The 13,406-nt window shown below is 42.7% G+C and overlaps 1 protein-coding gene across 1 annotated transcript in view; it reads left to right on the forward strand.

The window, feature by feature from the left end:
* TEDC1 (tubulin epsilon and delta complex 1) overlaps window positions 1–13,406 on the forward strand; it is a 63,377-nt gene that overhangs the window by 11,069 nt on the left and 38,902 nt on the right. Inside the window, exons 4-5 of the mRNA XM_072343284.1 lie at window positions 6,610–6,780; window positions 12,927–13,025. Coding sequence (XP_072199385.1) covers window positions 6,610–6,780; window positions 12,927–13,025 — 270 coding nt within the window. The remainder of the gene's footprint in view (window positions 1–6,609; window positions 6,781–12,926; window positions 13,026–13,406) is intronic.

The following is a 13,406-nucleotide window of genomic DNA, read 5'->3' on the forward strand; positions in this document are numbered from 1 at the left end:
GTTCTGACTCTTGGGTTTGCAATTTGATTCCCTTTTTGTCTGTCACAGCCTAACTTGGCTCACTGGCTATTTCCATTATAGCATGAGCCTTCTGCCTGGTTGTTCATCTTGCTGTTGAAATGCCTTTCTCTTGCAGAAATCTCATCCAGCACGGCTGTTCTTAAAACACATTACTATATCAAAGCGTGAAGACGGTAGCCAAGCCTGATGTTACTTTCCAGCAGAAAACCAGGGCACCTTTAACACCAGTGTCAGTAAATATCAGTTTGCTGCTTTCCCCCCTTCTTAATGTATTACAATGTCATGGAGAGTAGGGAATTTTATTAACACATTGATTCTAACTTGGAATCATAATTACTTTCCAGATCTGTACAGCCTATATGAGCCTGTCGGCTTTCATTTTTTGATTTGCCTCCTCTATTCCCTGTGCTTAACGCTTCTGCTTTATTCGACCTCCTGTCTTACTCGAACTCTCACCATTTATCTCTTTTGCTACTATCACTGCCATATTACAGTAGCTGCTAATGAACACTCTTTTTAAGACCCTGAAACCTAAATAGAGGGCACAGGATCCCTAAATGTTCTCCTGCAGATTTTCTCTCCTCTAATTCTTTGCCAGAAAGCACTGGAAGATTTTTAGTTAACAACATTTATTATTGCTTGACACAGCCAATACGCTCTTATGACTTTCTCAAACGCTATGTCAAGTTAAAGCACTCTAAAAGCAATGTCAGAAATGATCAAAAAGACTTGTAATTTAGGCTTTTCGCAGTCATCATTTATTGAACTTGCTGTTTCTTTGGGTAATGTCTGGATTTCAAATAAATGCAAAATTACTTGATCCTGTGATGTTATGGCTGGTTCTACCCCCAGTCGCTGGGAGTCATTTGAGCTTTCACAAGTGGAGAGGATGGTGAGTACTGAGTGGGCAGTGCCTTTTGGTGCCTTCCGTTTGTCCTTGACCTTTTGATTTAAATGGGAAAATCCATCCTTTCTTAAGTGAAAAGGGTTAACTCTCATTGCAGGGTCTGTGGAAGGAAAGCACTTATTTCTCAGGAGATCAACACCGACATACAAAGGAGAGCATGGCAAGCCTTATATATGTGGCAGAGCTCTGCCTTACCTCTGGTCCAAGGCAGTTACTGTTTCTTCTTCTCCTGGCCCCTTTCCTTCAGGCTCCCTGCTGATGTAGCATGCTGCATTTCTTTGTCTCACTGGATGCCCCCTGTCAAGCTGCCTTCCCACAGTGGAGCTAAATGGATGTGAGCAAACAGGACTGCAGCTGCAGGCAGAGGAAGTGCAGTGCAAGGCATTATCTGTACTGCAATTTGTTCAGCCCTGTAAAACGTCGTGTTCTGCAAGTTCAGGTTTGCCTTGCCATGTGTTTGTTTCAGTGTGTTTGGCTTCTTTGTTTCATCTGGATCCCTAATGCAATCATTTTAGGGGTTGAAGTGTTACACCCTTGACCTTGTAGCTCCAAAGATGGGCAATGCTTCTGTGCTGCTGTGCTGTGTTAAAGGCGTAGTGCTTTTTCTCTCACGCGGAGCTTCTAAATGAGGCCTTCTGAACAACAAGGAGGGTTGGGATGTGTGACTCGCTCTGGTGCCTCAGGCTTGTGGCTACTGCCAGGCAGGCTTGTTTGAACAAGGCAGCAAGAAACAGGAGCTGTGCTCACATTTTGCCTTCCCTCAGCATCTTCTTTTTCACTCTTTGCCAATGAGATACCAGCAGAGCTCTTGGGAGTGCCACAGAGAGGAGTCATTTTTACAGAAGACATTGAAATTTAAAAGCTAAGAGGTCTTGCAGACACATAGCATTTCTCTTTCTTCTTCTTTTTTGAAATCTTGCTTCCGAATATGCTACGAGCATCACTTCTACTTTCTGAGCACTTCCTTTTTAAATGGAAAATGGACTCTTCTGTGCTAATATCTGGATATTTAGTTGGCACGTTGGTTTCTCACAGCACCAGTCTTCCCATGCACACAGCAGTCTGGATCCTTCTGTGTCTAGGAGGAGAGTCAGTTGGCATTGTTGATGGAGCTCTTAATGAAAATAGTGTTTTCCCTTTCACATTCCTCTATTCAAACTGTTCATTCTCATGTTTTCTCCTCCCACAGGTAGATATATGGCTGAATTAGGACAGTGTGTTTGATAATCTGGTGTTCCTAGCTACGATGTTTAATAAAAAACCAAACAAAACACCTACCTATTTAAAGCTGTGTAATTACACTGGTTAACATATGTTATGTCACATGCAAACCATTGTCTGAGTTATGAGCAGTTCAGAATGAGCTCTCAGTAGAAGCTTACAGAAGGGCTTTATTGCTGTGATTTATATGACTGTTTTGCCTTTTGCAAGCCCTGCAGTGAGCAATCTAGAGGCGTTCCTTTGGGATATGAGGCTGTGTGTGTACTGTAGTTGAGATTTGAGAGTAAATAGTTTCTATCTAGGCACAGGTTACCTTTGGTGGAAGTGAATACCTGGGGGAGCACGCGTTAGAGGGTTTAGCTGACTGTTGCTTTCTGCTGCACCACTCAAGGTTTGCTGCTCATTGGGGATATGACTTGGTGCGTGTATCCCTATGCTAAGCGTGCTCCAACAAGGCTGTGTCTCCATGGGAAGAGCAGAGAGCTGTTTGGTGGCTGTCCAAATATGGAAGCAGAGAGCTGGGCCTTGGGGGTTTGGAAGAAGTATGGAGAAAAGCTGCAGCAGGCTGGGGCCGAACCAGAGACTGCCACCGCCCTTCCCTTACCAACAGATGGCAGCTCATGGTTGCAAAAGAGCATCTTCCATGGGAAGCAGCTCTGCTGTAGCCCTACTTTTACAATAGTGCAGACAGCGTGGACCTGTTCCTGGGGCTCACCAGGCAGCATGAGGCAGTGCATTGTTTCTTCAGAGTGGTAACCAGATTGATGTGAGTGTGTGTAAGCATTAAAAGTATCTGCATGAATTGGGAAGATGTTGAAGTGTGAGCAAGTTGCACAATGTGGGGTTTTCTCTAACATACTACTTGTTGTATATTGTGAAGTCTCCCCCAGAACCGTATGGATTTTCCATTAAAATAATTTTTGGTGTTTAATTTATTCCAGACATACCAGTAGAGTGGGGTCAGCCCCACACTCGGACAGTAAATTCTCATACATCAGATGCAGCTTATAGTGCAAAAACGCTCCCTCCTCACCTTGCTGCTTGTGTTGTTCTTTGAACTATTTATATGGCAAAGTACTTGTCTAATTTACCTTCGTCCACTGTGGGTAGAGTTGCTCCTTCATTTCCAGTAAGAAGAGATTGCTCTGTGTCTCAAAGCAAAAAGAAAAGCTTTATTCCTGCCATATGCTGAAGCTTCTTAACCTTTAGTTTCTCTCTGATCAAATCACGTACAAGAGGTTTGCTCACATACATGGAACGTGAAAAAAACTTAATATGTCCGTGTGTCTTTTTCTCATCCTCCTTTCTCCCTCCCCTTGTTTGTTTCCTCCAAGTGCTTTTATATATCTAGTGGCCCCTTTTGGTCCACTGTGTTTTATGACTCTGACTCACTGGCACCAAGTGCCTTTGCCATGAGAACCGTAGGCTCTTTTTGTGTTTGCTGCCTTGTGTAACTTCAAGTGCATTCGCGTGTTTTGGGAATGATCTGGCATCTTTTTTTTTTCTTGTAACAACTGGACATGAAATAGCCTGGGGAGGAATGCTCAGGGCAAAGCTTGTGGTGCTGGAGACTGAATTCTCATGACTGTATTTAGCTCTGACCAAACCTGAGCAGCATTTATGCTTCATTCTGGCTTCTGCTTCACAGCTGTGCTAATCCCAGGTGCTCTGCTGAGTCTGTGTTGTCCAGTTGGACAGGACTAGCTCTGGTGTCACCATCTGGAAAAGATTCCAACACTGCAGTGAGGTATGCATACATTCTAATGTGGTTCTTGTTCTGCAAGCCCGTGGTTCTGGAGCTGCAGTTCCTGTCTAAAGCAGAATCAAAGAGAAACATTAATAACTGTTTATAAGCAAAAAGCTTTTCTGATACATGACTCTGAAACGATCCCTCCCAGAGATGGTCTGGAGCTGCCCAAGTGAGAGGAAGCTGTTAGGAGCTCTGGGTGCCTCCTGGGCTGCTCTCGTCATGGCTTTGGTAAATAGCGTGCACTTCTTTGTATCAGAAGTAAGTGTAGGTGTGTGCCCAAATCACTGCACAGATCAGGTAAATTCACAGTTGTATTTGAAGCTAAGACCTTAGCTTGGGTTGGTATTTCAGTGATTTCTCTCTCACTGGGAGAGCAGTAAATAGTCTTAGATGGTAGAGATGGCTCAGGAAATTGAGGTCACAGTATAATATGCAAGACTTCTTTTTTTTTTACCTTGTTTACTTTATGACAGGGTAAGTATTTCATAGCAAAAGTAAATTTTTTGTGCAGTTTGTGAAATAAATAATAGAGTTCCTGTTAAAAAATGCATTGACTAGCTTTCTTATTTTAATATTAATAAGGCAGGTCGCTACAATAAAATTAGCTCTGCACCGTGTTTGTCATTTTGCTGCCAAAGCAATTGAGTCTAATGCCATTCCTTCCTGAAATGAATCCCCAGGAGAGCAGTGTTTGTGCCATTCTCTAATCCAGGGGAGCTGGAGTTGAACTGCGGATAATGGAAAATTAGTGTTTCAGTCTGGGAATCCCAAATACAAGAGGAGGACAGAGGCCTTTGACCTTGTGGCTCTCTGGCTGCTTGTTTGCAGCGTTTTAGTGCTGTTCACATCTGTGTTTTCTCTGGTGTACTACTAACACCCAGCCTCTTGGCTCATGTTTAGGGACAACCTGGTAACCGTATCTATACAGTGTCATAGTCCAGAATCCTTGCCTGATGGTGACAGGGCCATTGAAGCACATAGATACTGTAGCTGGGCCTGCAGTGCCCAAGAACTCAGTGCCTTTTTATTATGAAGCAAAAAGCTGATGGCATCTGAGGAAGAGTGACATTGCACTTGACACAAAGGGGATAGTCTTTTTCCTTTTCCTTTGTTTTCTCCAAAGACACATCTGTGCCTTTAAAAGGAAAAGCCCTTTATGAACCCTGTGCTGCTGTGATTTATAGCACATATTTATCTGAGCCATGGAACAAAGGGAAAAAAAAGCCCTGTAATCTTGATACATTTTGTTGTGTGACCAGACCAGCACTTTTGTGCTTATAAATAATGGGAACACTCATTGTATTAGAGGCACTGTCAACTGAGGCAATAGGTCAAAGCAAGCATTAGGGGGTTGTTTGATCATTGTTACAGATGCACATCTGCTGAAATCTGCATTTAAAGCAAGATTAATTAAGCTCTCTTCATTTTGCATTTTTGCAGTTTGCATTTTTAGTTTAGGAATCAAACTGGAATTATATTCAAGCTTTGCCTGCCAACTGAATTTGTAGGAGATTTTATTGAACGCGGATGTCTGTGAAGCAGGGGAGCACATATGTTTAAATACCACTGAGGTCTGTGGGTACAAATATCTGCTCTACTGTTTTCTTGAAAGCAGTCATGTTTCAAGTAGACTTGAAATTTCTACTTTAAAGAAAGGTCTCGAGAATCCAACGGCTGGGACATGCTTCCTTAGCTGGACATCACCAGTCCTGAAGCCCCTTTGCAGGCCTTTGCAGGTCTGTGCTATTTCTACTTTATAACACCCTGTAGTCCAAATCTGGATTTACAGATTGTGTTCGCTGTGTGTACTTTCTGTAGACTGAATGAAGCTGAGAGCTCACCCATTAAGTGGTGGTACTGTTGGTAAACCAACCCATGTCTTTTTTCCCTTATTCACTTAGCAGAGTCTTAACTGAAAACAGAGTGGCCTGTTTGGAAATGGGAAGGATCTTTGTCCAAGAGGCTGGGGAAGGTGGTGTTTCCTCTGTGCTCCTTGGGGAGGAGATACAGCAGAAATGTCTCACGTTAGGCGATTAGCCTAGGCAAAATTACATCCAGAAGGTAAAGGTGTTGTTACTTGTTTATTTGCTACTGCAGAAGGAAAATGGGACAAGCTGGATGAGATGACACTCATTCTCCCTTCCAAATTACTCTAGAGAAAAGGCAAAACAAGGCTTTGTGGGACAGTTGCCCCTCAGGTTCACTCCCACTGTTACAGAGGCTGAAAATGTTCCTGCAGACTCCCGAGCAGTGTCAGCTGGGTGCTTATTTCTTTATCCCCATTCTACAAGAAGATAAATGCTAGATGGGTAAAAGGAAACAGCTGGGTAAGCAAAGGCCCGTAGTTTTGTCCCTATATAAGGCATTGATTTCTAAAATTGGGTCACTCTGAAAGCACTGCAGGCTGTACTAAAAGATACTGGAGGAACCAAATCTGTTTCTTATGTTCTCTGACTTCCTATGACCTAGGCAAAATGTGGTTTGTCCATCTGAATAGAGAGTATGCTTAGTGTCTTAGGATCACTCTGTGTCTTCCTGGGTATGGAAAATGAAAGACAGGAGAGGAAGAAAGCCCATTGCAGCTGTGAAGCTGGTGTTTATTCCAGAGTACTGAAGCTTTGGGAAGTCTTTACCTCTTTGGCCTGTGTTCACTGCTGAGTGATTTGAAAATGTTGGAGTTATTTAACTTGGTGTTCTCTTTTACTTTTAGTGTGAAGATGATCTGTCTCCCAGTGGGAAGGATACAACTGAGATAGCACCTGAGTATGGGCTGGAGGGCAGAGTCGATGTTCGATACCTTCAGTGGTTAAATGGGAAGTTGAGGTTCCAGTGGCGGAGTCTGCATGCTCAGCACCAAGAGCACTGCAAGCTTTTACATAAGGTAAATGGTTCTTCTAACCCACTGTGGCATTGTTTATTATTTAAAAGCCTTGTCAGCTAGTGCTAAATGTATAAATGATTCTTGTTTGCTAGTTTGGCATTTTCTATAGTGAAAAGTGAATTACTCTAAATAATAATACCCCCACCTTCCCAAATGAGGCAGAACCACGAGAAAATGAAGTACGTACCGTGTTCATAAGGTTGTAATTGCTGTATCAAAGTCTCCCTCGCAGGTTGGCACATTAGTCACTTCCATAACCAGGTGGGCTGTCTCCATTTGCCTTAGAAAATGTCTGTTAGAAGCAAGACAGAGCATTTGGCTCCCAGAGACAAGGAGTGACTCAAGTGTTAGTTTATCACAAATGTGCACTCAAAATTCTGAGCGCAGATGTTGAAAGTCACAGCAGCAAAATAAAATGCAGTTTCCCTTTCTGAAGTACTAGGGAGCATCTGAACAAAAACCCAAAAAACAGCTTTTAAACTGGGAAACGTTCAGTCTCTACCTGGCTGAGATTCTAGTTCTATTCCCAGTTGTGTATGATGTTTGTATGCCCATCCCAATGCAGATGTCTGAGAAGCACCGTGTCTGCTTAAGATGGATGCAACCTGCAGTTCCAAAGTTGACAGCAGTGGTGACTCTGGAGACAAGTTTTAACAAAAATAACAGATGATAAAAAGTTGTAAAAAGAAAACTAGTTCTGAAAGTTATTCAGTAGTGTTGTCCCTAACCTCTCCTGCCTTCTTCTTCTTCTCCATGGAGTCACTTGGTATTGTGCCCAGAGGCCTGACAAATAATCTTTTCAAGACTCAGAACATATTTGAGAAATTTCTCCTCGAAGAAAGCATATCAGCAGGTCGTCAGAACCAGAACAAGAGGGTTTTGAATGAAGATACCTTCTTTGCTTTAATCCTGTGTGTGACAGAGCAAGGCTGAAAACTATAATGAGGTTACATTTTGTTCTTTACATGAATTGATTGCCGGGGAAGATGTCTGATTGACAGCCCTGGGGAAAGATCAGGCGCTGTGTGTGCAGCATCTAAAATAACCTTTTGCTTCTCATTGCCCACTGTGAATGTGCTTTTCTGAGCTGCAAAGGAAGATAGCAATTCACCTTAAGTGCAGGTGCAGTCCTTGGCTTTTGCACTGAGATTACAGACAGCAATGCTATTGGGAGAGGTGACTTAATGATGTAAAACTCAAATGAAGTGTTCTCCCCTTGATAAGCTACCTCTATTTGAGGTATGCTGATTTTTATAGTAGGTGAGGCAAATATTCCATAAGTCATCATCAGTGCTCTGATTTATCTACTACTTGGCAGGAACAAATCATTAGGCAGCCTCGATACCTCAGTTTGCAGTTAATGAGAGCAAGGTAGAATTAAGAGCAGGTCAGAGCCGGGGCCTTGAGAACAGAGATCCTCTCACTGTCTGGGGTGAAATGAAGAGAGGTGCTGAATGGGCAACATACTGAAGTGTTGACAGGGAAGATGATGACCTCCTATGGGGATTGTACTTTGAAATAAACTTGGACTCTTTTTTTTTTTCTTTTTCCCTCTGGCTATTGGAGGAAAAATGTTCATTCACATTAAGCCTGGTGCAGGCAGAAAACAACTTGAGTCAGGCTAGTTATTGTGCAGTTTCCTGGACTGTGGCTTTCAGAGTCTGCAAGACTAAGCAGGAGGGGGAGTGTTTCTCTGTTCATCCAGTTTCCCCATGCTGCCGTTGCTGCCTTCACAGTCATTGCTGGACTAGGTTGAAAGCAGTAAGCTGTGCTGCTGATAATTCTTACGTTCAGACTGTGCTCTGTGGTATATGCAGAGGGCTGCCATCAACTGCCATCACAGATACATACATCTAAGGATTGATTGGGGTCCAGCTCCTCCATTTGTGATCACACACTGATATTATGTGTGCTCAAATACGTATGTGCAACTGTGGGAGTTCTGTTCAGAGCTATAATAAAGTGCAGTGCTCTGATTTATATTTTAGTTTGAATTAAAAGCAAGAAAATTGAAAGGCAGAAGTGACTGGAAAGGACTTCATTGCAGTGCCACGTTAATGTTAACTTTTATGGCCACACAAAACACACTGTGTATGGTTGAACAGCTGCATAAACAACTATTTGTATTTTCTGACTCTTAGGGAGAGTCTGTGCTACTGCATTAACTTGCTTTAAAACTTTTAAAGTAATCCGCTTTGTCTTAGAAAACTGAGCTTACTGATATGACCTGTATGTGAGTTGTTGCTTTCCTCACACAGACAGCAAACACAACATGCAATAGGCTAACGAGCGTTAGGTTTTTCAGTTATACTGCCATATCTAGAGGGCTTTCTCTATGAAATGATAATTGTGGTTTCTGCTCACTCTGTTTAATAACTTACCAGGTTATGTATCTCAACTGTGGAACAGCCTTATTTACTCTGATCACGAGCTGTAGCTTTTGCCAAGTAGTGGTGACACTTCCACGTATTTTGTTCTATGACTCACACAAGCTCGAAAATACCATATTCTCTATTTGGGACTTTCTGAGAAAAATGCATCACACTTGGAAAATATATTCCCACTCAGGAAATGACTGCTTTGCCATCCTATCTTATCAGCATGGGTATTGCTTCTGGAAACATGGATCATACATGGGATCCTGTGAGAAGCTACCAAGATGGCAAAGGGCTGGTTAAGTCATGACCACCAAGAAGCAGCTGAGGGAGCTTGGTTTGCTGACAGGTAGTTATTCAGGGGAGGGGTGTGTGTTCCCAGTAGTAGCAGAAAACAAAAGGGAAAAGAGCTTCAGGTTGTAGTTGGGCAGGTTCTGATATGTTAGAAGAATCTTCTCTGGAATGGCAGGCAGTGTTGGAGCAGGTCATCAGAGGCAGTGAATGATGCTCATCCTTAGAGGCCTGCAAAACACACATACAAGTTGGCAGCAGTCCTTGTTAGAGCAAGGGGCCGGACTGAGGACCTTCAGAGGTCTTTTTTGTCTGTGACTTTGTGAAAAAATAGAATATCGAATTGCTTGGGTGATCAGGGACGTGTACTTTCAGGTTACAAATGATGACTCACATCGTAATGAAATAGTGCTGTATTGCCTGGAGAAAGTGAAAAGGAGTGCTAGGAGGGAGATACAAGGTGAAGTGGGCAAAAATAAATGGCATTTCATTCTCTAAAGTACACAGATGATAGCTGAAATCCTCCTCTGTGTGGTAGGGGTTCTCTGGGGGCCCTGTGTCCTCTGTCCTGTCTGCAGCTGCTTAAGGTGGATGGTACAAAGTTCTGCAGTAAGCAATTTGAAGCAGTGGGGAGTGAAGCCTGCCTGGAGCCAGAGCCAGTCATGGTGTGAGCTGCTTGTTAGGTGCTCTGCCTGCTGCTCTGCTTTGCCAGCCCTTCTGCTAGCTTGCTAGCTGCTTTTCAATGCTTTCAGCTCCCCAAGGCACGCAAAGCTTCCAGACACCTACGTGCCCTGCTGTAGGAAGGAGACTTCCTCAGGGAAACCATAACCTCTCTGTTGCTGAGGAGTTTCGCAGCCTGAGGCTGTGAGCTGTTGAATAACATTATAATAGCTTTTCAACATGGGCAGGTTTGCCTGCTTTGAAAGTATAATACAGCAATACTAGCATAATTCCTTCCAAATTCTCAGTAGTACTTATTTACCTGATAGACATTCAAATACATGGAAGCATGAGGGATACATTACCATATTAAGGCACGCCTCTTGGTTCCTTCTCTTCTATTCTTCTTCCTCTCAAGTGCCAGTGGAATATCTATCTGCCTGCCTTTTGATCCCCCTCGAATTCATAGGAGAGAGAAGCTGTTTTTTGTTAGGCCTTGAATTGCCACTTGGCCTTAGAAAAAAAACAACAAAAGTGAAGGAGAAGCCTTGCATAGTTTCAGAAAAACAGTTTAAAATTGGCTTTTTTATTCCTCAGGTCTGTGAAATGCTATTATGCCACAATCAGCATGTAAAAAGAAATAGCAGAGTTTCTGCAAAGCTGATGGATTTCCTGTGGGTATTTTCAGCTGTCTTCCCTCCGCTAAAGACTAGGACAGAAATTACAAATGAAACAGGAGAGGGTTAGTCTGAATTCAGAGGTGAATTTTGTTAAGCATCTGATTGTAGACTGTGGGCATATTTTAGTAGGAATAAAATGATGTTCAGTGGAATTATGGACAATAGAAGAAGACTTTAATATAAGTGGTTTTATCAGATTGTGGCAAAATGGCTATAGTGGTTCTATAATGGGCTTGGGAATTGTAACAGCAGGAGTTGCGAATGCAAAGCAGGACTGTGAAGTACCTCCTATGAAAGGAGTGGGTTCTTGTGCCTCTTCAAAGATCAGTAGTATAAAATAAGTTGTGTTACAGTGGGTTAGGTTGGTGCTATCTATACATCCCGTGTTGGGGTGAAGGGATGTGGACAAAGTCTCCATGTTCTGAACAGCAGAGGGCAGAGACTGATGCTGGATGATGACTTCATTATCGGTAATTTATGAGTGAGTTGTTGGATGCCTCTCAGTCTTGGAATGAAGAATCTGCTGTGAATGACTACATTGATAGTTTTGAGGGTTATTTTAGCATCTGAAAGGCTTTGTTTTCCTAATGTGACTCTGCCCTTAGACCTCAACAAATCTCTTCAATGCAAATGCATGTAAGCTATGATTGAGTTCCCTTTTCACCTCCCTTTCAGAGGAATTGATCAGTTGATATTGCTGAACTCAAGGGCATTTAGAAGTTAGTCCTGGATGCTTCCCAGGAGTGAAGGCTGTGCCTGTGCTCTCAAGCAGAGGAAGTTGTGTAAGGTTCAGTCAGACCTGCCTCCTCTTTGTTTGGTTCCATACAGTAACAGCTACACATGCCGTCTGCCTCTCACCGTTCACCTGTAACTTTTGTCCTGGTATTCCTTCTCTCTTTAAGCCTTGCTTCATCTTTAGTCAGAATGTGATTTTTTTTTTTCTTCAATAACAGCTTGTAAAAATACACATGCTGGATTGTGCCAGCATCCATCTATTCTGGTCTCGGAGGAACACTTTATTCCTGTGTTGCTACAGCTTTACAGTATTTGTTTTGAGCTTCAGCCGGTAGCGTGGTTGCAGCATACCTTCGGAGAGGGCTTGAAATTCAGTCCTGGTGCTTGTGGCCCAAAGGTTTTGCTGCTGTGGTTACATGGGAACGGAGTCAGGAGAGCCATGGTGAGCTGAAAGGAAGGACGTTGTGCGGGGAGGTGCTTTTATATTTTTAAACTTGCATAGCTTTGCACATGTGACAGATGGTTGTCACCGGGAGGGAGTTTGGGGGAAAGGAATGCTAAAATATTCTGAAGTTTCAGAGAAGGGTTGATAATTGCCCAGTGCCTGTCAGCTTTAAAATAGTTGTCAATACCCAAGTGTATGATAAAGTTCATATTAGAATAAAGGAAGAAAAGCAGGAAACATTCTCTGTCTTCTGGCAGAAATATTAATGAAATACGAGCGATTCTCTGACAAATGCACGCTGCTATCTTGTTTGGCAGCTGCAGTTATTACAGTAACAAAGGGATCAGCTCTGAATAGGACGAATTGCTTTTTATTGTTCCCTTGACTAAGTTGGGAAGCTTCTTCATCAAATAATTGATGATACCATCACCAGTGCAGCTGGGACAAGGTCCCAGTAAGAGAAAGCCAAGAATATATAGCAGCAGAACAGAAACTCGCCGTAACTTGGTAGCGTGTTCTGTTTTAAAGGAAGAAATCAGCAGTTATTCTGAGGGCATCCTTTACCTCTGTTAAGACTTGTGCTATCCGTGAAAATGCTTTTTTCCTCTCATGTTATGTACACGGGTGTGTACAGAGTACAGAAAAAGACTGAGATGTGAAAAAGAGAGTGATCATTCACCTTCACTGCGGTAGCAGCAGGGGCAATTCCTGCATGTGTTTCTGGTAACAGTTCTGGATGGTCCGTTTCGTGGTGTGTGACTGTGGGTTCTGGTAGACTCTTTTACAAAGCTCTGTTGTATTGGTGGTTGTAGTTAATTTGGACTTGCTGTTTGCAATGGGCATGTAACCAGTGGTTTACATCACCGTTGCATCTATGCAAGCTCTTGGATGGCAGCTAAGGGCATTGTTAATTATCTGGTCCTTACAATGATAAATGTCTTTTACTTTAATCTATTCCAGATCCATTTATTCACTAGTGGCTCTCATACAGACCAGGCCCTTGGACATTTTTCTGTCACAGAAACAGATCTCATTAGACATCCGGAGAACTACAACCAGGTAATGCTTGTACTGTAATCCTTAGATACTTAGTATGCTTCAAACAAACGTTGGTCAGCAAAAGACTGCATTTCTGTTTTTAACCATTACTGACAGAAATAAAGGCTTATATTGGAGAGCTGTCTGTCTGTCTTCTCCTTTACAACTTGTACCTACCAAATATTTTTTCCCTTGTTTGAATAAGCATAGGAGATACAGAAGTATTGGTCTGGGTTTTGTAAAAGCTGGTAGACAAGCAGTGGGGAGAGACCTGAATGAAATTACCAGCGAAGAAAAGGCTTGTAGAATAAATCTGTTATAGACCAGCAGGCTGACTTCTGCTGCTTGCTGCCAGTAACCATGCTGGGGGCACCTAGGCGATGTGTCTGTCTGACCTTGCAT

The sequence above is a fragment of the Excalfactoria chinensis genome, chromosome 8, assembly GCF_039878825.1.
Source record: "Excalfactoria chinensis isolate bCotChi1 chromosome 8, bCotChi1.hap2, whole genome shotgun sequence".
In the NCBI taxonomy this organism is placed as follows: domain Eukaryota; kingdom Metazoa; phylum Chordata; class Aves; order Galliformes; family Phasianidae; genus Excalfactoria; species Excalfactoria chinensis.